The 21,905-nt window shown below is 47.0% G+C and overlaps 3 protein-coding genes across 4 annotated transcripts; 1 reads left to right on the top strand and 2 right to left on the bottom strand.

Moving 5' to 3' along the window:
- Positions 1–1,495: 1,495 nt before the first annotated feature.
- Positions 1,496–1,888, bottom strand: LOC136489437 (uncharacterized). Its single transcript, XM_066486074.1, has one exon. The coding sequence runs from the start codon at positions 1,886–1,888 to the stop codon at positions 1,496–1,498; it is 393 nt and encodes a 130-aa protein (XP_066342171.1).
- Positions 1,889–1,934: 46 nt separating this feature from the next.
- Positions 1,935–9,572, bottom strand: LOC136485521 (polyol transporter 5-like). Its single transcript, XM_066482382.1, has 4 exons — positions 9,428–9,572; positions 9,180–9,316; positions 2,974–3,183; positions 1,935–2,894 (listed from the first exon to the last, which is right to left on the bottom strand). Exons 1-4 carry the CDS (start codon positions 9,570–9,572, stop codon positions 1,935–1,937), a joined length of 1,452 nt encoding a protein of 483 aa, XP_066338479.1.
- Positions 9,573–10,938: 1,366 nt separating this feature from the next.
- Positions 10,939–16,966, top strand: LOC136487071 (splicing factor U2af large subunit A-like). 2 transcript variants are annotated; one of them, XM_066484200.1, is made up of 10 exons: positions 10,939–11,260; positions 12,013–12,302; positions 13,622–13,732; positions 14,124–14,197; positions 14,910–14,986; positions 15,162–15,263; positions 15,344–15,964; positions 16,061–16,199; positions 16,501–16,568; positions 16,668–16,966. In XM_066484200.1, exons 1-10 carry the CDS (start codon positions 11,090–11,092, stop codon positions 16,800–16,802), a joined length of 1,788 nt encoding a protein of 595 aa, XP_066340297.1. In that variant the 5' UTR covers positions 10,939–11,089; the 3' UTR covers positions 16,803–16,966. The 2 variants fall into 2 exon arrangements, 1 of the variants encoding a protein (XP_066340297.1); XR_010767129.1 differs by having other exon boundaries at positions 10,940–11,260; positions 16,345–16,568; positions 16,668–16,748.
- The last annotated feature ends 4,939 nt before the right edge of the window (positions 16,967–21,905 follow it).

Genomic DNA, 21,905 nt, shown 5'->3' with positions numbered 1-21,905 from the left:
CAGTTAAATTCATACTAACGCTGCGTGTGAGGCTGCCACGTATAGCTGTAGTTTCTGCTGTAACATCCGTTATTTCCGTTATGTGTCTAGTTAGATGACGTGTTTATTAGTTAGTACCACAACAAATAGATATATTATGAAAAATCTATTGCACTTAATAACACTTAGAGTGAAAATTCATTTCAGGTACCTGAACTTGGTTCGTAGACGTCATATATATGTCCCTAAAGTCTTAAAATGCATTTTTATTATCCCTTAAGTTAGTCCGGGTCTAATTCAGGCCCAAATGGGTGTTTACCTGGCCCGATAGCTTATGTGGCATATTAACTCAACGCTTACATGGATCTTATAGATAGCACCTATGGAATTTTCATATCATAAATTTCGATGTCTTACGTAAATTAATTTAGTGAAACTTAAAATAATTTAATTTGGTACTGGCTAGAATTTAAATCTAGTGGTAGTTTAATTTGAGTCTGTGGGTGTTTAATTTTGAACTAGACATCAATTCAGACCTCCATGTTGGGTGTGCACGGGACCTTTGAGCAATTTAGCCGGCCAAGGGAGAGGCACGCTGGGGATCGATGTGCTGCCACGTTGGGAAAGGGAGAGGCACGTTGGAGGCCGTGACTACGTTGGAGTGTTGTGTGTACTTGCCTCTGTTAGCCTGCTACGGACCATCGCTTCCTCTGAGTGGAGAAAGGGTGACAGAGCACGCGCCAGACGTGGCAACTACTAGAGCCATGCTTGGTTTCACTAGGTTGCTTACCTAGGCTAGCCTTACCTTGTTAGCGCGGAGCACGAGAACCTTGTCCAGCTGGCTCTCCTAGGCTAGGTAGCAAAGGTAAAGCTTGCCTGTGGAAGGGCCAAGATAGTTAAGCAACTCAACCAAATAAGTAATGTTGTTCAATATCCTCTCTCGGCCAGGTTAAACAGTACTCAACAAATGAACCAAGCAGCCCCTAAGGTGTCTGCGTCGGCGATTTTAGGGTTTGCATTGCCGGTTACCTGGGATCTAGGCCCTTATTAGCAAAGGTGGCATTTTTACGTGGCCCACCATTAAAAATGATTTTTTTTCAGATATTAACCATCTCATAGTTCTTGGTCCATTTGTAGAGGCGGTGAGGCTTGACCGTCCCTCTGGAAATAAAATGGAGTCTTCCACAATAAGTTTTGAACCAGTGGAACGAGCTGCACGTACCGTTGCAATGCTCAAAATGCTCAGATATGTTAATGTTATTATATGATAAAATTAGAACCCAACACGAAACGAAAAACAACTTGATACAAAACTCTTCACAATACAACCGTCGCACCGCCTGGGCATTTTTTTTCTCGAACGTGCACTGTAGCACGTATTTCATTAAGAGGAAGTAGAGAACATCCAAACAGACAACGACAACGTCGACGTTAGGTAACCAAGGGTTGCCCTGTCGAATAGGAAAAAACAGAAAACAGAGCGGTAAAAGAAAAGACCAACGTCACATGTGACCAATTACATGAACGCAGTGAGCGACGACAGGGTCGAGTACCCAGCCCTCAACCACAAGTCAGCCTCCTGTCGGATCTCCAAACACAGCTCTCGGGCGTCCTTGGCTTCATTCCTGAACGTCCGTGCGTTGCGTTCCTTCCAAAGCACCCAGCAGGTTAGCATGATTAACGAATCGAAGCCCTTCCTGCTGCTTTGGTGCACCCTACGCCTAGCCCAGGCCCACCAGCGAAAGATGTCGACGTCCCCGTGGGCAGCGACGGCTGTGAGCCCAAGCCTTGACAGGAGGATTATCCAGACCTGGCGGCTGAGGCTACAGCCCAGCAGGATATGGTCCAGAGTTTCAGATGCTTGAAGACACATGATGCAATCATCACTGTCCTGCAGGCCATGCCGCATCCGGCATTTGAACTAGTGATGAAGCCATCATCCTATCGGTCGACTTTCATTTGGCGAAGAGCACTTCCATGTCCTCGAGGCTCCGTCCCTTGGTCTCCGGCATCCGCGCGTACACGAACGCGCAGGCGGACGCCCCCACGCCAGCGTACAGGAAGAAGCACCCGGGCATGGTCATCGCGTCCGCGAGTGAGATGAATGTCATGCTCACCAGCGCGGACGTCAGCCGGTTCACCGCCGTGCCCAGGCTGGCGCCCAGCGCGCGCAGCTGCAGCGGCATGATCTCGGCGCTGTACGTGCCCGCCAGCGGGCCGAACCCGATGGAGAACGCCGCCATGAAGGCCAGCACCGAAAGGACGCTGGCCGCCATGCTCCCGGCCCCGCCGACGCAGAGCGTCGTCACGCCCAGCGACGCCATGGACGCGGCCACGCCCGCCGTGCTGGCGAGGAGGAGCGGCCGCCGGCCGAGGCGGTCCGAGAAGAGCGTGGCCACCAGGACGAAGCACATCTTGACGACGCCGGCGGCCACGGTGGCGCCGAGGACGGCCTTGTTGGACGACATGCCGTCGTCCTTGCGGAACACGAGCGGGCTGTAGAGCACGTGGGCGTCGATGCCGGACGCTTGCTGGAAGAAGTTCACGCCGACCACGCAGACGAGGATCTGGCGCACGCTCGCCGACGGCCGGATGATCAGCTCCTTCCAGACGTTGCTGCCTCCGTCGCTGTCACTGACCTGTGGCTCCCTGACAGCCTGCTTGATCTCCTCGAGCCGCAGGTCGGCCTCGACCGGGGTGTCCGAGGTGCGCACGAGCACCGCGCGCGCATCGGCGTGGCGCCCGCGCATCGCCAGCCACCGCGGCGACTCTGGCATGGCGAGCACGCCCACGGCGAGCAGCACCGGCGGAAGCACGCCGACGCCGTACATGATACGCCAGCCAAGGTGCACCGGCAAGCCGGCGAAGGCGTAGTTGGACAGGTAGCTCAGAAGTAAACCGAGGCTGATGAACATCTGCACGAGCAGAGCAACCAAACTAAGTTTAGAACGAAAACCAGCAATGGACGACGCCGGCGTGAGTGCATATACATACGTCAAGGAAAGATGAGAGGAAGCAGCGCATGGACGCCGGCGATATCTCGGCGTTGTAAACCGAGGTGACAACGACGGAGAACCCAGAGCCGATGCTGGTGATGCAGCGCGCGGCCATGAGCGCGGAGTAGCTGCTGCCCAGGGACATGGCGGGCACACCGGCCATGAGGAAGACGTTGGCCAGCACGAGCGTGCCGCGGCGGCCGAGGGATATTTAACTTTTTACCATCATAACGGATGGCCACTCCTCGGATATCAGGTTTAGAATTGGCGCTACGATTTTAGCAGCCGAGAGAGAAAAACGATACATTTTTACCACAATTGCTGGCGTGGCACGTCACCTCAGCTGGCCAGCGTGGCAAGCGAAGGAAAAATGACCGCCCCTGCCCCTGCCCTCTCTATCCCTCCCCACGCATGGCCCGGCCCACTCCAGCTTGTCCTTCCGCTCCTCCTTTCTTCTTCCTCCCGCTCTGCTCGCCGACGCCGCCACCCAACGCCGCCGCACACCCCGCCGCGCCCAACGCCGGCCCCCACCGCGAGCCATGTCCCAGTACGCAGCCAGCTCCTCAGCGGGAAGGGCCAGGAGTAGGCTGCAGCAAGGGATCCGGAGCTCCAGCACTGCTTCCATGACCATGGATCCGTTTTGTCACGTGCGCATTACTGCGTGGCGTGCATGCAGTCTAGCTTCTCTCGTCGCCGTCGCGTTCGATCGCGTTCGCGTCGCGCGCATGGCATGGAATGGCACGGCACGGCGGCACCACTGAAAGTCGCGCCTTGCATCTGGTTTGTCCCCCTTGGCTCGCTGGCTCGCTGTGGTGTGGTGCCAATGTGCCATACTGCCATGGCATGCCAGTGCACCACTGATGCGCGCCGCGCGTGCGTCTCTCGATCAGGCATTCAAGGCTCAGGCGATCCAGAACGAATGCAAGTTGCAAGCCCATGCATGATTAGATGTTTCTTCTCTTCGCGATCCATGTCGTCTAGGGTGAGAAGCGACTACAGCTACAATACAGCCATGGCAAAGGTAGAGCTCTATGGGCGTTAAAAATAGTAACTGAGAAAGTACACATGCTGTTCACCTTGCAAGGTTGCGGGCATTGAAACCCCTTGGCTTATAGTGAGTTTAAACCAACTCAGCCTGCACCGTTTTATTCTGACTACAGATGTGTATGGCTCAAGAACATGCATGCATGTATGTACGACTAGCTACGTGGTCCACTCGGACCTTGGCCCAGGTGCGGTATGCGGTGAAACAGTAAAGGTACGAGGTCCACACTCCAGGCAGCGCTAGCTGCGCTACACAGACGCACTGATGCACATGGTGCTGCTCTCGCTTCTTCAAACTCACTCGATCCGTCTGTGTAAGTTTGTCCGGAGAACAGTAGATGTGCTGTGCATACACTACAGTCTACAGCTACATTGTACGCTTCACTTTCACCCACCAAATACTTGAATTACACATGCCAATGATACATAGAAACACAGGCGTGTTTTGGCGATTTATGCATATACGTTTTTGTATGCGTTAGAATGGTATGATGACTACACCATCCGCAGCCATATGCCTGTGTACCCACTCCGGTCCAAGTATGTCACCGTCTCTCGCACTGCAGCACAACTTTTGTGCTTTGTCGTTGGTCCATCCATATGCACACACTCTCAACTCTCTCAAGTGACCAAGCATGCAACTGCAGCTGCTCACAAACGTTGCTAGCTTAGCTAGCTCCGTTGCTCGCCATCGCCAACTACTAATACTACACACTCGCGCACGCACATACAGCAGCAGCCGAGAGCCTCGAAGAGCTTTGCGTGCGCGCCCCGCCGCCGCCACCACCAGCAGCACACTACTACAAAGTTAACTGTAGAGACGGATCTAGAGCTTCTGTAGGGGCGGCTGCGCCAACCGTCCTTTCCAGGGTGTTCCTACAGAGGGTGCCTCTGTAGGGGCGGTTTCCTGACCGCCCCTGCAGTGCCCTCTGTAGGGGCGGCTGGTGTTTTCAGCCGCCCATACAGTGACCTCTGTAGAGGCGGCTGGTGTTTTTAGCCACCCCTACAGTGACCTCTGTAGGGGTGGCTGGTGTTTTCAGCCGCCCCTACAGTGACCTCTGTAGGGGCGGCTGCTGTGTGTATTTATAAGTGCGGTTCAATCAAGAACCGCCCCTACAGTGGATTTTTCAGCAAAAAAAATTCAAATTCAAATCTGACATATATATATATATATGTATATATATATATATATAATTCAAATTTGAATCTGACCGCCACAAATATACATATATACATCCACAAACACAAGGCCATTATTTAGAACATCATCACAAGTCATAATTCACAAAAGTCTATCAAATAAAGTCAGGGGAAAACTTAATTTGCAATGCTTCATTCCTAACAGGTCAACATGAAGCTACTAGTTGGATCCTAACAAGTCCTTGGTCAATACAAGGACATGAAGCTACTGCTTCCTAACAGATCCTAACAGGCCCTTTGCACAACAAGCACATAGTATGCAATTCACTACAAACTCGTTCCAGGTTCATGTTGTCTTTTTTTTTGCTGCCACTAAGCGAACTAGAAGCATCATATCCAGTATCCTACAAGGAATGTAGTTAGTGAGTCCTGATGCAACTCAAGTTGGAAGGACAATCTTTACTATGTTGGAGAAACCAAGATCAATTGAATTTCCAATTTTATATGGATGCAGATAGATTAAACAAGCCTAAGCATCAAGTTGGCGATGAAATGTATTAAAACAATCGCAGAGTTGTACTCTTTTAAGTTCCCAGCTAGATGAACACCACCAGAAGATATCTAGCCCAAATGATTTATCTCATTATCTACAATATCTAGCTAAATCCATTAATCCTGACATAGGTAGCACTAATGTCAAACGAACATTAGCTTTTCCAGAACATGCATATCAAGTTGATTTTTAAATTTGAAGGTCCCACAGATGGAAGCAGCACTGGAACAAACTAAAGCAGCCCAAAAGCAATATTTCCCATACAGCAACAACACAAGGCATACTTCATCTTACCATCAATAGCTTGCGCGGTGGCTGACAGTAATCTTTCTATGTCACTTTCTTTTTCATTAAGCATGTCACTTAGTATCTCTTTGTTTTTTGTTAGCAGTGACCTACAAAAAAATAAGTACCAACATGATGGATAATTTTGGACCTTTAGGTAGTGTGAAATCTGTAGTTAGCAGCTCATTTAATTAGGAAAGTGCATGGATAAGTGCCACAAGTCCTTGCAGCAGAAAAAATGCATGTAGGACTAATGGCAACAGTATAATATGTATCTCTAAATTACAGTATAATATGTTGTCTGTATCTTAGTTATTATGCCTTGTGCTTTCTCTACAGTGCCTTTTTATCCTGAAGAGAAAACTCGACTCTGAATTGTCCCTTACTAAAGAGTTGAAAGAACATAGACCTGAACTAGCATCAATTATCAAGCACTTTGACTAAAAGATACAAGGGAACCAACTATAATACTAGGAAGAACTACACATGTCTAGATTTTAGGACACCTATACATATAACATACTGAATTATGCATACTACAAAATAAAACACATCTCACAATCTACTTATCTGATCCATAATACAGGAGCAAAAAGTCAGCATTCCACTAATTCAAGATTTCTCACAAAATAGCGCAGAAGTAGAACTAAATCATCATATGCTAATTATATGTAACCACATGTAGCAGCAGTAAATCACGTAGCCCGGAAGAATGCTTCCCTGTATGAGCAAACCAGTTTCAGGCTATTTAATGACACACAAACTCCTAATTTCACAACCACATCTGACGACGCTCCAAAACACGGAATTACACCAATACAACTAAATGAAAATGAGGCAGAAGCAGAGGGGGGAGAAAAACGGACCTGGTACCGCTCCTGGAGCATGTGGATGTTGTACTGTTTGTCGGGCCTGAGCTCCTGCACGAGCTGCGGGTTCTGGAGGAAGGCGACGAGCGGGGTGGCGGCCTCCTCGAGCAACTTGAGCCTGGAGACGACCTCGGCGCGGCGCTTGACCATGTCCTTGGGGACGTCGTCGGTGCCGTGGAGGGACTTGTGGATGTCCATGGCATAGTCGACCATGTTGGTGCCGCTGAGGAGGCGGATCTTGGCCTCCAGGAACTCGGGCTCCGAGTAGAGCTGCCGCTCCTGGAGGAACTCCAGCAGCAGGAACACCAGGTGTTGGTCCAGCTACGCTTCCATCAGCGCCGTGAGGTCGTGCTCCGCCATGGCTGGTGCTCCGAGCTCTCTCCTAGCTGTCTCCCGGAGGCGGCTAGGGTTAGGGCTCCTTTCGGGTTCGAGGGGGGGGGGGGCGGCGCGGGGAGGAAGGAAGCGAGGAGGGGAAGCGCGGAGAAGGGTTTGGGTTGGGTTTTGGTGGTTTTGTGGTTTGGCTGCCGATCGATGTCGTCCCACGTTTAAACGGACGGCCAAATTAGGACTCTTCTTTTGGACCATTTTTTGGTACAAATTGGAGCTGGCTTGGTGTTCCAGAAGTAGTTGGATTCAATTTATCTTTTTCTTTTACTAGTTAACAACTTAACATGCACGTGCGACACGCACGTGCGTATAAGATATTTGTATTTTTTTATTTGGTATTTTCTAGCTTGTAAGTCAGAAAATAGATTACTTTTTAGAAATAGACAGTTGAAAGAGAGGTCAGAATACTTTTTGAAAACATGCATGCATCATAGATTATATTAAGCACTCTTTATTTGATCGTAATCAATCTTTATTAGACCCTATCAACACAAAGATAAATAAATGAGAAACACAAAATCTTGTCTGAATTTTCATTTTTTTGAAATTCAAAATTTAAATTGCTCAAACTTTTCATATGTATATATTGACAAAACACACAAAATAAATTGATAGAGAATGATTTTAGAAAATTTTAGGAAAAAAAATCATCAGATTTGGAGTTAGTACGAGGAAGAAAAACTAGTTACAAAGTTGACCCACAGATTAAAAAGAGAAATCACACTGTTCACTATGATCATGTAAGGATCATCTAGAACACTGTGATTTCTCTTTTTAATCTGTGGGTAAACTTTGTAACTAGTTATTCTCCCCAACACTAACTCCAAATGTGATGGTTTTTTTTCCTAAAAATTTATAAAATCATGCTTCAACATTTAAGTTTGATCAAACTTGGATGTAACAATGTTTTACATATTTTAAAATTTAAAATTTGAAATTTATTCGTGCGCCATTAGTAGGGGCGGCTGGTGATTCAGCCGCCCCTACAGTCGAACAACAGGGGTGGCTGGTGATTGAGTCACCCCTATAGATCAGCCCCAACTGTAGGGGCGGCTCAGGTTACCAGCCGCCCCCTACAGTGCCATCTGTAGAGGCGGCTGAGCTGCTGAGGCCCGAGGACGTCCAATGTAGGGGCGCCCCCAATCCCAGTCGCCCCTACAGTAAAAATGCCCCCATTCCTAGTGTAAGAATCTAGCGTAGTGGCAGCAGCCGCCATGAAGTCGTCGTCTCAGACTCAGAGCCCGAAGACCCCATCTCCCCGCGGCGGCATGGGCAGCGCCGAGCACGCGTGCTCGGCCTCAGAGCCGTGGCTGGTGGCCGCGGCGGCGGCGAGCGCCAGCGATGACTCATGCGTCAACGACGTGGACAACTTCGCGCGCACCATGGCGGCCGTCAAGTCCAAGGCGGCGTCGTGCGCGCGCCCGGACATGCTGGCGTCCGTGCTGTCGCACTACGCGGCCAAGTGGCTCCCGGACGTGGCGCCGCCCCTCGCGTCATCGTCCCCGGCGTCGTCCGTGTCCCTTGCTGCAGCCTACTCCTGGCCCTTCCCGCGGAGGAGCTGGCTGCGTACTGGGACATGGCTCGCGGTGGGGGGTGGCGTTGGGCGCGGCGGGTTGTGCGGCGGCGTTGGGTGGCGGCGTCGGCGAGCAGAGCGGGAGGAAGAAGAATGGAGGAGCGGAAGGGCGAGCTGGAGTGGGCCGGGCCGCGCGTGGGGAGGGATAGAGAGGGCAGGGGCAGGGGCGGTCATTTTTCCTTCGCCTGCCACGCTGGCCAGCTGAGGTGGCGTGCCACGCCAGCAATTGTGGTAAAAATGTATCATTTTTCTCTCTCAGCTGCTAAAATCGTAACGCCAATTCTAAACCTGCTATCCGAGAAGGGGCCATCCGTTATGATGATAAAAAGTTAAATATCCCGGCGGCCGAGGGGGTCGGCCGCCCAGCCGGCGGCGAGGATGGACATGAGCATGAACACGTTGATGGACCCCGCCAGCACCTCGATCTGCCCGTCAGAGAGGCCCAGGTCCTCCCGGATGAACAGCTGCGTGCCGCTCATCAGGGCGAGATCTCCAAGCAGACGAAGCACCCACCAAGTCGATCACCATGACAACGAACACATGCATGCACGGTTGCTAACTTGCTACTACGAGATGGTTGAGTGGTATGACAACGACATACTGTAGCCCATGAGGATGGTGGTCATGGACGCGAGCGTGGCGCAGGCGAAGGCGTACATGTTCCAGCGTGGCTTGCCGGAGTTCGCGGACGACGCGAGCAGCGGCGTGGCGGCGCCATCATCAGCAATAATGCCGTCGTGCGCCATGGCGTCCTTGGTTCATCGCTCGGTGCGTAGCCCGTGGCGGGCAGAGAACGAGCGAGGGCGGCGTAACAGCTAACTAGCTGTGATGAAAAGTTATGTACCGTCCTGTTGCCTAATTTTATAGGCTTGCAAGTTGCAACAGATCTCTGCTCGTCGTCCATGATTGATGGCGATCGAAGCTGAGATCTGGCCACTCGTGAAGACGATGAGCAAGTCAGCCTGCCAGAGTCCCTATGCTCCTGTGTCTGTTAGCTCATGGAAACGACAAGTGACTGCTACCTAACACGAGAGCTGCCGTGGCCAAGATGCTTTGATTCTCGTAGATTCGAAGCACAGAGCATAAGGATGCACAGAACATAGGTAGGCTGTAGGAGTAGTAGCACATGTGTACCTTATATATTATAAGTAATGTGAAAGATGTTCATACTCTGCTATGAAATTGAATGTCTTAAAATCAAACTCTATACCATTGCTGGTTGAGAGCTATCGTAGGTCGTATGAGCCCTCCCACCCTCGCATCTCATGTCCGCCGCCACCGCTGCCCTCACGACGGCCACATTACACCGGCTCCCCTCCTCTTGCGCCCCATACCCCTCCCAATGTTCACTTAAAAACTCTTTTCACCATGGTCAAATGATATTCTTTTGGGAGAGGCTTGAAATCTAGCACATGCATACACTAGACATGATGTCGGGTTTTGATGTGGTTAAACAGTGTAAACTTTGAGTCATTGTCTATAAGAATGTTTTTGATTTTTTCTAGATTTGTTCAGATATTTTTTCCATTTTCCTACGGCTGAATTTAATTTTTGAAGCATTCAGAGATATTTTGATGAGCTCAAAATATTTTATTTGAATTTGGTATTATCATTATCTATCTTTAGATTTCTCATTTAAAATTTTGAAAAGACTAGAGATACCTCATGGGGTATAAAAACCTTATTAAACATTTACCGGAATTTTTAACTAAAAAGGCATTAGCACCTTCAACACCATTCCAAACCAAGTAATTTGAACGGTTCTGAGATTTGGGAGTAAAATGTTTAGTATTAAAGCGTGGGCTTTTTCCTTGTTAGGGCTACGAGGCATATAGGGCCTGCCAGAGCCCAAGACGCCGAACACGAAACCGATAGCCCGCCAAGTCAGTCAGTTCCGCGGCCTGTAAGCGCGCGCACTCAGAAACGGCCCGCGCGACCAGGAGCCCTCCCACGCTCTACGGGCCCCACGCGTCAGCGACAAGCCACAGCCACCGCCCACCGCATCGAACTCCCCCGGGCCCAGCGTCCAGGCACCGCCTTCCAGCTTCCTCCCCGAACCCACGCGCGCCGTACCCGTATATAACCCGACCGGTTCCCCTTCTTGTGCTTGTGCTCCTCCTTCCAAATCCGCCTCCGCCCGCACGCACGCGGCCCAACCAACCTACCAACCAAACCCTAGCCCAAGCTAGATTTCTAAAAAAAAAAAGTTGTCCCCAACCCAAACCGCCGAGAAGCCCGCCGCAGCAGCCGCCGCCACCGTGAGATGGCCGAGTACGACGAGCGCTACCAGGGCAACGGCGACACGGCCGCGGCCGCAGCCGAGGGCGGCTACGCGCAGGCCGAGCACGCCGCCGTCGCCGGGGGTTCGCCGCCAGCCGACAGCAAGCCCGCCGGGTTCTCTGACCACGCCGACGGCCGCTCTTCCCAGCCCCAGGTTCGTGCGCGTGCCTCCCCCCGATCCGATGCCCTGTTGTTGGTGCTGACCGCTCGGTTGGTGGCGTCGGTGACGCGATCTGTGGGAGTTCGAATTCGATTTTTGGCTCTAGAGGGATAGATCCGATGTGTTGGGTGGATTTGTTCCGTTGGGGTGTTATGGTTGCGGTGTCTAGTGGATGCAGCGGTTATTATTGCTAGCCTGTGATCTCTCTTGGTGGCTGTGTGGTGATTTGATTCCTCACCAATAATTAATGCAAATAAAATAAAAGTAAAAACTGGTGGTGAAGTGATGGTTCTATGGGACTTATTGTGGGATAAGCCTTTGGTCTATATATAGTGAGTTAGATGCCCAATGCTTATGAATTATGATAGAAAGGAATTCCTCTGTTTCTGTCAGTCTTTAGTTTACCTGTACAACTTTTACTCTGCTTATTATAATTTTATATCATCTTATTCTTCAATCTGTGTTTATGTTTCATAGTTCGTGTTGTGCAGATTAGCATATGAAGTAAGCCGCATGTTGGCACTTTATTGCTGGCTGGTTAAGGCTTCTTTTGACTAAGTGCTAGGTGCATTTTCTTTTGACCTATAGTTGAATTAATTTTTGCTGCTTGTGGACTGATGGAGCTGTGTCAATCTTTGCCAACCTTTGTACCTGCTTAGTACCATGGTTTACAGTTATTACAGTTTTTGCTGTTTGCGTTCATAATTACAGTCACCTGACTTGTTGAATTATTTCTTTTTCTCCAGCACGAGACACAATCACATGACAGTGGTTCCTCCAAATCTCGAGAAAGGGACCGAGAACGTGATAAGGGCAAGGACAGGGAGCGAGACAGGGATCGTGGCCGAGAAAAGGAGAGGGACCGAGACAGGGATAAGGATCATGAAAGAGGTGACAGAGACAGAGATCGTGATCGCCACCACAGGGACCGTCGTGAGCGCAGTGAGAGAAGGGAACACCGTGGTCGTTCTGATGACCGTGACCGTGACCGTCACCGTGATGATCGTGACCGTCACAGGAGCCATGATTCTGAGAGGTACTGGGTTGTATGTGCAGCTTACTTTTGCATATTTTTCTTCTGCTTTGACTTTGATGATTTACTTTTTGCTTGTTTTAAACTAGTTACTGAATTGGGAATTTTGTAACAAGTAGCCACCTAACTTTATGAGCCACATTGAGGATATTTGGAAAACTGTGAGAACATATTATTTGCATGCCCTCTAGTTGTCTAATAAATAATTTCTGAGTTTCGCAAGCTAGAGCTCCAGCTCCAAGAAAGACAGAGATTTGTTGGAGCTAGATATTTGTAGCTCTGAAGGGCGGGCCTGGTGCAAGCGGTAGAGTCTTACCGCCTGTGATCGGAAGGTCCTGGGTTCGAGTCGCGGTCTCCTCGCATTGCACAGGCGAGGGTAAGGCTTGCCACTGACACCCTTCCCCAGACCCTGCACAGAGCAGGAGCTCTCTGCACTGGGTACACCCTTAGATATTTGTAGCTCCAAGAAATCTTGATCTGGAGCTGGAGTATGCCGAGATCATTTAGGTGAACCATTTTGCTTATATATACTAGTTTATTAGGCATTTATAACATTTCTACAACTTAATTTAGTCTGCAAACTAACACATCCAACCTGAATCTTGGAGTTAGATCAGTGCCTAAATCAGTCTGTTAGTGGTATTCCTTGATATTCCTAAGCTGCCTAATTTTTTGAAAAACTCTTAGTCACTAGAACTCTTTGCAGTTCCATAGTCATGCACCACTTGAGGTGTTTATTAGTGACTTTGTGTTGTATTTGTTGGCTCTCATCTGAGCATACCAAAACATGAATTATATTCTGATTCTGTCTTGGTAGTTTACTTCTGCTAGTTTCAAGGGGTTCTGGAAATTGGTGCAATATATTTTACCTGTCTACTCTTGGTTTAAAAGTATATTTTTAAAAAAAATCGCAGTGGTTTTCAGAAAAACTGTGACATGCTTCCATGGCACCTAATGTAATAAAAATCTCTTAGTCACTGGAACACTCTTCTGTTCCTAGTCACCTACTGCTTGAGTGTTTATTATTGGCTTTCTGGTTTGTCTCTTATCTGAGAGACTGAGACAACAGAACAATATAGTATATGGCTAACTTTTTGCTAATTGTTTCACTTTCTTTAGTCAGCTTTGTTTTTAAATCTGCAAAGATTTTGTAGCAAAGCTATGATTTCAAAGTGTTCTATATTACGATGCCGAAACTATGAAGTTGAAAATAATATATTTAAAGGAAAGGGGACATGTGCCTTGATATTATTATATATCTATTGCAATAAAATACTATTGTCTGCTGTTAAGATATGATGATGTATTCTTTGCTAATGCAGGAGAAGAGATCGTGATCGTGACATTGATGGCCATCGTAGGCATCGCTCCCGCTCCCGCTCCCCTTCTAAGAGTCGTGACCGTGACCGCAGATCACGGTCTCGATCGAAGAGGTACATGCTATATAGTTGTTTAAAGTTCACTTTTTTGTTGCTGATCCTACTTTTGGTTTACCTGGACCCAGTGAATACACAACTTGTCTTGTGATTTGATATCTTTGACGAAATGCATTTTCCGTCACTAGTTATTGTCTCCACTGTTTTACATGTTGGAAAACTGACTCTGCAGCGAGCATTTTTCAATTGCTATATATGTTTATTTGTTGCTTCAAAATTTAGGCATGTATAAATGATGCATTGTATTGTTGATGCTATTCTTTCTGGGCACGATATATTCATTTCAAAATAATGGTTGTTCTTCTTGTCTTATTGTATGTACTATCGGTCAGCTGTACTGTGTTGTTCTGTTGTTTATCTACTTGCTAACATCTTTTGTCTTGAACAGCAAGCGCGTGAGTGGTTTTGACCAAGCACCTCCACAACAGGCACTTCCTATTGTTGCTGCTGGTGCTATCCCTGGTATGATGGAAATATCATAGTTCTTTACATATATATATCCATAATTGGAATTACTCATCAATGAACTTGCTGATCAGTTAATATGCGTACAAGTTAATAAAAATGATATTTAAATTGTTCTTTAAGCTTTATATATCAATGTTAATATGTAAACTAGTGGTTCTGTAAGGTATTGAACTTTATTATGCCTAAGATTCTTATTAAGTGAGTTTGGCATTTGGCAACTCTCTCTAATCTGAACTGTCTCCACAAAGAGTTATCCTTGTTAGGAATCAGATTTCTTCTGTATAGAAGAACTGTCTAATTTCATTTTATTAAGCCTGATGACTGAATCTGAGTAAAATTTTCTTGTTTGTTCTTCTTGGTGTTTTTTGTTGTTGTGTATGTATATGGGTTAGAAGGCAACCTTGGTCCACTTTGTCATCTGCTGCCAATGGATTGAGCTGACTGCTGTAGCTTTAATGTACGAGGACACTATCTGGTTTGATATCTTGTTCGTCTTCATATCAGCATGTATTACATTTTTTGGTGGTTTCATAATTTGATTTTCTTGAAACAATATGCTTAAGCTGATTGGAGTTTTGAGGGGGAAAAAAGGTTTTCTATGTAGGCTTTTTAGCAATGGTGGGTTTCTATTATTTTGTTCTACAATATCTTGTGCTAAGCAAGTTTCATCATCATTTTCATAAATTCTTCTGTTGATGAATTGCAGGTCAGCTTCATGGTGTCACTGCTCCTATTACCGGGGTTGGGGTGCTTCCAAACTTGTATAATTTGGCTGCTGGACAGGTAATCCATGTGCTTCCTTTTTGGGTTTTTTAATTTGAGCTTCAACCGTGAATGGTCATTCTGTCATGATCTGGCATCTAAATTTGATAATCAACTGTCCTTGTTTCTTGGGCACTTGTATCTTCTATTATTTGATCATGTTTGTTGCTTTCTAATTTTGCTTGCCTTGCATCAGTTCAACCCCCTTGTTATTCAGCCACAAGCCATGACACAACAGGCTACGCGACATGCTCGGCGTGTCTATGTGGGCGGACTTCCTCCAACTGCTAATGAGCAGGTAATTACTTGGATAGCTTTTTTTTTTCACTTGTTCCTATTTGATCTTCTATATCCTTACCAGTTCATTATTTCATACAGACCGTTGCCATATTCTTCAATGGAGTTATGGCTGCTATTGGAGGAAACACAGCTGGTCCAGGTGATGCTGTTCTTAATGTCTACATAAACCATGACAAGAAATTTGCTTTTGTGGAGATGAGATCTGTGGAGGAAGCAAGCAATGCAATGGCCTTAGATGGCATAATGTTTGAGGGAGCACCCGTCAAGGTTAGAAGGCCAACGGACTACAATCCTTCCCTAGCAGCTGCTCTGGGTCCGAGCCAGCCAAATCCGAATCTCAATCTTGCTGCTGTTGGCTTAACACCTGGCTCTGCTGGAGGATTGGAAGGCCCAGACCGGATCTTTGTAGGTGGTCTACCATATTACTTCACTGAGGCCCAAGTGCGGGAGTTGCTCGAGTCCTTTGGACCTCTGCGTGGATTTGATCTTGTGAAGGATAGAGAAACTGGTAATTCGAAGGGATATGCCTTCTGTGTGTACCAGGATCTTAATGTTACCGACATTGCCTGTGCTGCTCTTAATGGCATCAAGATGGGAGACAAGACTCTTACTGTTAGGCGGGCAAACCAAGGAACTTCTCAGCCTAGGCCAGAGCAAGAAAGCATCCTGTTGCAGGCACAGCAGCAGGTGCAAATGCAGGTACAATCAAGCACTTTTAGATTGATTTTAGAAGAATAATGACAATGTCTATATTATTATTATTGTTTCAATTCTGACTTGAATCTTTGTGAACAGAAACTCGTATACCAAGTTGGAGGTGCCCTGCCAACAAAAGTTGTATGCCTGACACAGGTAGTGACAGCAGATGAACTGAGAGATGATGAGGAATACGAAGACATTGTGGAGGACATGAGGGAAGAAGGACGCAAATATGGTAAACTGCACGAGACCTATCGACTTCTCTTACCCTCTTTGTTTTAAAAGCTTTTATATTCTGCTGTTATGATTATGATTGCCTACCCTCAGTTACTGAATTGGTTTCCTTTTGTGTTTTTGTCTTTTGTGTGTCTTTTTTGTAGTCCCACATAATGCCATTGCAGAGTGTTTTATAGTCCGACCCTATGCAATATTGGCAATCGGGCCTTAACCCAAAGAAGACACTATTCTTTTGAGTTTGATTAATCATTATATTATTAGCCTCTTGTCTATATATGTACTCACTAACACTTGGACAGGTAACTTGGTGAAAGTTGTAATTCCACGGCCTGACCCCAGCGGTGCTCCTGTTTCTGGTGTTGGAAAGGTAGAGTTTTAATTTTCCTTTGATATTTTATTCTTAACAGCATTTGAATAATACTGGCACGTTATGCATCCTGATTCATGAGCTTTTGCTGCACTGCAGGTGTTTTTGGAATATGCAGATGTCGAGGGCTCAACCAAAGCGAAGACGGGGATGCATGGGCGGAAATTCGGCGGGAACCAGGTGGTGGCCGTGTTCTACCCTGAGGACAAGTTCGCCGCTGAGCAGTACGACTGAAAGTTGTAGAACCTATTCTAGAGTTGCAGTTGCACCACACAATGTGGTATTTTTAAAAAATCTTTGATAGAACGAGAGCAGTTTATTCCTATTGGATTTGAATCTTATCTAGTTGAGTTTCGTGCTGAACCAGTCTATATATATACAAGTGATAAGTTTCGTTCTGAACAGTTAGTCGGATGATGTGTACTACTAGGACAGCTAAGATGAATTCAGTTGCTGTTTATCCTTGCACTGTTTGCACAAATTAACAGGTGCCAATGTGGTGCTGTGCTTAGATGGAAAGACATGAGGGGACATATGGCTCCTAGTTTAAAATATGCTGCTGCTGATGAAGTATGGAATATCTGTATGCTGGATCGTGCGTTTTCTCTGAAGTTTGTACATTCGTAGTTCTGAAAAAATAAAATAGAGAACATCAGAGTACATTCATGCATGAAAGAATCAGTAAGGCTGGGCATGCTGGTTTGGGTTTGTCAAACTTCTGGGAGTGTCTACATTTGTGAGGGCAGCTCTGACAATCGGCTTAAGTTAGCTCTAAGCGTTTTTTTCAATATTTTAATAGAAGAGAGAAAAGCTGCTCGTAATTAAGAGCAAGGTTACGTAAGAGTGTTGGAGAAGTTGTCTAAGAGCTAGTAACTGGCTCTAACCATTGCGGGGACAGTCACTGACAATCGACTGGTTCGTGGGCTAGTTGCACATGTCGTCTGGCATTTTCCTTGTGTAATGTGTTCCCATATGGTATATGTAGGTTACAGAACCTTTTCTCTTCCTATTTGGATACTGATTTCTTCTTCAATAGAACCATCCGCTTTCTTTTGAATCCTGTATACCAATTTACATCCCATAATGTTTTAGGAGTCGGTGTAAGGTGCTAGAACCCATGTTTGATTTTGGGCTAGGGCATCTTGTTCTTTCCTAGCCAGTCCCAAGAAAAGGACCGGAGACATAGCCTACTCTCTTATTAAGCAGTAAAGAAAGCTCTTCAAGCAAGGTAGGAGAAAAGCAGGGTAAGGAATTCAATCAACTAGCACCGTTCGTACCAAAGCAGCCACAGCATAAGAGCCTAACATGAGGGAACTAACAACTATGAAATTCAATGTAGAAATCGACCCCGGCCATGTCGTCGTTAAATTGTTCTGTTCATAAGAACATTTTTTTTAAATAATATTACTTGAAGAAAAATTACAGTAATTGGTGTCAAAATTGAAAAATTGTAAAAGTAGCCAATCGGCCTCTGAGAAGCCGACATCTTGCAATCGCCGATTTGTCCGCGTGGCATCGACCTGGAGTCCAGCGTGGAGGCTACAGTCCTGCCAGCTAGGCATCGGGATAAGCCGTCAGGGAAAAACTGACGGGAAAAGTCCATCTCCCCTGACGGGATTAGTGTTGCACAGTGCCACCAATCAAGTAGGGCAGGTGTATGCATCACATGATGTACCCAGTTGTATCATGGAACTGGTGGCCAGCGATCTTGCTGTGTGGCAGCGATTAATGGAATCCATGTGGTTCTTTTTTTTAAAAGATTACGCTGCTCGGCTGGGCATGCTACACATTATTGTGGAAATTGATGCTGTCAACGTGGTTAAATTGATGCTGCTGATACGTTAGTAGCAATTGGCCAGAATGTGTTCCCTTGAATTTATCGGCCGGCTTATCAGCTAAAATCTACAGCATTTTTCTCTTACAGCAAATCAGCTTCAGCCGACTTATCAGCCGTCTTTAATACCAGCCGAACAGGACCGAGGGACCCTGTTTTCTGTTAGGACCATGTACCTGAATATATGTTGCTGTTCTACTGTCCAGTGAGTTGGACGGACAAAGTGATTAAATGGATATTGGATTTCAAAAAAAAAAAAAAAAACTTTGTGTTTATCTTTCACCGTGTGTGGTCTAGAAAATGCATTGTTTTCCCTAGCAACAGACGGCCAAGAATTTGTAGCTAGGAGATAACAAAGTCCGTGTTCCCTTTTGGTTGGTTCTTTAAAGTTTTAACTTAATATCAGAGCAGATCTAGTGTGCAGGGAAACCGAACCGTGAGCATCGAAGATTGAACATTACACATTAAATCTGTGTGTCTAATCTAAAAAAAAAACTCTGTGTGTCAGAGCTCGACCGGGATGAGTAAAAAAAAAAAATCAAACCATGCGGCCAGCTGTCGCTTTAGAGCTTCACGGGGTGAGCGAGGAAGTGATGCGTAGAGAGAAAGAGAATAGATTTTTTAATTGGCTGTCTTCTTTACAGGTTTAATAAATAGAATCCTAACATGCATTGTATTTCGCCATGCAAAATCGTTGAAGATGCTAGAGCTGGCCTAACTTCCAGCAGTACCAGTTCTTAACTAAAGCCAAGCCTGACAAGTCAGCACTAGAGACATTGCCATAGTCGAGGAGCACTGATTGCTTCATCATTTTTGTGGCTAATTATAAGCCGGCTGATGCTGTTTTGTTGTGAGAGAAAAACACTTCATCATCTGCACACTTTGTCTTTGTAGCAGGTGCAATCCAAAAGGGCTTCACGATGGGTTGGAAACTACAACACCAGAATTGCTAATCTTGTTGAAACATACACGTCCCCACTGCTAATCTTGTTGAATTGCTGATGTATCCCTAAAACCACTACCACGTCATCTTCAGCCGTAAGTGAAGGGACTAATTCGTTTCATCATCTGATAGCTCTGTTTCTAAAAACTTCAACATCTTCCAAATCTTCATCCGAATGAGCTGAATCAGAATGAACCACTTCAGTCCCACACATTTATATATCATGATTTAGCTAGTAACTGATCGAAATATATATCATGCATTTTTCACTATACACTTATATAAACAATATCCATGCACTAAAAAATATAGAAGAAATATAAAGTTAATGTGGATTCAAATATTTCTCCGTCATATATGTTCTATGAGCATATATAAGTATGTAGTATTATGAAATTAGAACCTGCTTAATTGGATACATTGCTTCCATCAGTATCTAGGATGTTTTCTAATTGTACCGACCTGAGAACGAAAAGTAATAAGGTTCTCAGGTCATGGGAACAAAAAGTACTGACCTGGAAATGAAAAATAATTGCACCGGCTCTCAAGACGGAGCAACTCGACCCCCCGATCGGTGGGCGCTCGAGCGGCGCACCTCCAAAACCAACCAACTCTCTAGAGTTGGGTCGGGAGCCACTAAGTGGTGGACCCAATGAGGGTCCATTGCTCGAGCTTGGCATGCCCCCTGCGCCTTGACCTATGGCCGCAGAAGGTTGGCCCAAGAAGGCCAGCCCAAGAGGATCGTGGCCTGCTACCGAAGACCCAAGAAGGGCATGGTGCACCGGGTGATCAGGTATCCCCGGGCCAGAGCCTAGACGCTCTCGATCACCCCACCCATGGTAGGCTCTGACCAAAAGGAAGGGTGACCTCGGGCCTAGAGTTGGTACCTCCCAGACGAGTTCACCAAACCCTCGCTCGGGCCACAGACCTACGCGACATAGGACTAGAAGGGGTCCGCACCTCTACCACTCGGCCCCGATAGCCGAATGCCACCATCACACCAGGGGAAGGGCCCCACTGAAAGCTCTAGTTTGGTTTTGGTGAATTGATGAAACTCTAAGTGCTAACCTAGTTTATCAAAGTGATTATGAGATAGGGGGCACTACTCCAAGTGATGAAGAAATTGTGAAGATCATGATGATGGTGATGCCATGGTGATGATCAAGCGCTTAGACTTGAAAAGAAGAAAGAGAAAAACAAAGGCTCAAGCCAAAGGTATAAATGGTAGGAGCCATTTTGTTTTTGTAATCAAGACACTTAGTGAGTGTGATCACATTTAGGATCGATAGCCATACTATTAAGAGGGGTGAAGCTCGTATCGAAATGCGGTTATCAAAGTGCCACTAGATGCTCTAACTCATTGCATATGCATTTAGGATCTAGTGGAGTGCTAACACCCTTGAAAATGTTTGTGAAAATATGGTAACACATGTGCACAAGATGATACACTTGGTGGTTGGCATATTTGAGCAAGGGTTAGGAACTTCACCGGTGGAGTGTCCGCCCGTAGAGTGCGGACAGTCCGACGGTGCCATCGGCGCCCTAGACAGAAAAGATGGAGGCCACTATAAGTGACCGGACGCTGGTCTCGGTAGGACCGGCGCGTCCGGTCAGAAGAAGCAGTGAAGACGCTAGCGTCGGTCTCTGACCGGACGCTGGGTCACTTAGTGACTGGACGCTGGAGGGTTGCGTCCGGTCCTGCTGATGTGGCAGCGCACAGAAGAGTCATCGCGTGACCGGACGCTGGGTGAGTCCGGTCGAGCATGACCGGACGCGTCCAGTCGTGAAAAGTCATCTCTAGATGCTTACTGGAAACGACTGGACGCTGAGGTCCATCGTCCAGTCACTTTGAGTTGCTTCGTCCGGTCTTCACTTGACCGTTGAGATCGGGCGATCAACATTTGAAGAGAGGGGACATGTGGCATGCATCGCATGACCAGACGCTGAGGTCCAGCGTCCGGTCACCCCGTGTTGTGCCCAGTGAAGGGGTACAACGGCTCTATTTCATGGGGGCTTCTATTTAAGCCCCATAGCCAGCTCAAGCTCACTCTCTTGGCCATTTGCATTGACATAACAACCTTGTGAGCTTAGCCAAAGCCCTCCCACTCATCTTCATCATTCATTCATCATCTTTGTGAGTTTGGGAGAGAATCCAAGTGCATTGCTTGAGTGTTTGCATCTAGAGGCACTTGGTGTTCGTGTTTCGCTGCAGGATTCGCTTGTTACTCTTGGTGGTTGCCGCCACCTAGACGGCTTGGAGCAGCGAGGATCGTTGAGCGGAGGTTGGTGATTGTCTCTGGCTCCGATCGTGGTGATTGTGAGGGGTTCTTGACCTTTCCCCGACGGAGAGCCAAAAGGTATTCTAGTGGATTGCTCGTGGCTTGTGTGATCCTCATCTTGTGTGAGTTCTGCGGCACCCTATTGAGGGTTTGGCGTGTGATGCCAATTAGCGTGTGAACCTCCAAGTGAGTGAATCGCCACAATGAGGAGTATCTTGCCGGCAAGCAAGTGAACCTCGGTAAAAAATCATTGTGTTCATCATTTGATTCCGAGGTGATTG

Source organism: Miscanthus floridulus, chromosome 10, assembly GCF_019320115.1.
Source record: "Miscanthus floridulus cultivar M001 chromosome 10, ASM1932011v1, whole genome shotgun sequence".
NCBI classification, from domain to species: domain Eukaryota; kingdom Viridiplantae; phylum Streptophyta; class Magnoliopsida; order Poales; family Poaceae; genus Miscanthus; species Miscanthus floridulus.
This window is presented reverse-complemented; position numbering and strand designations above follow the sequence as displayed.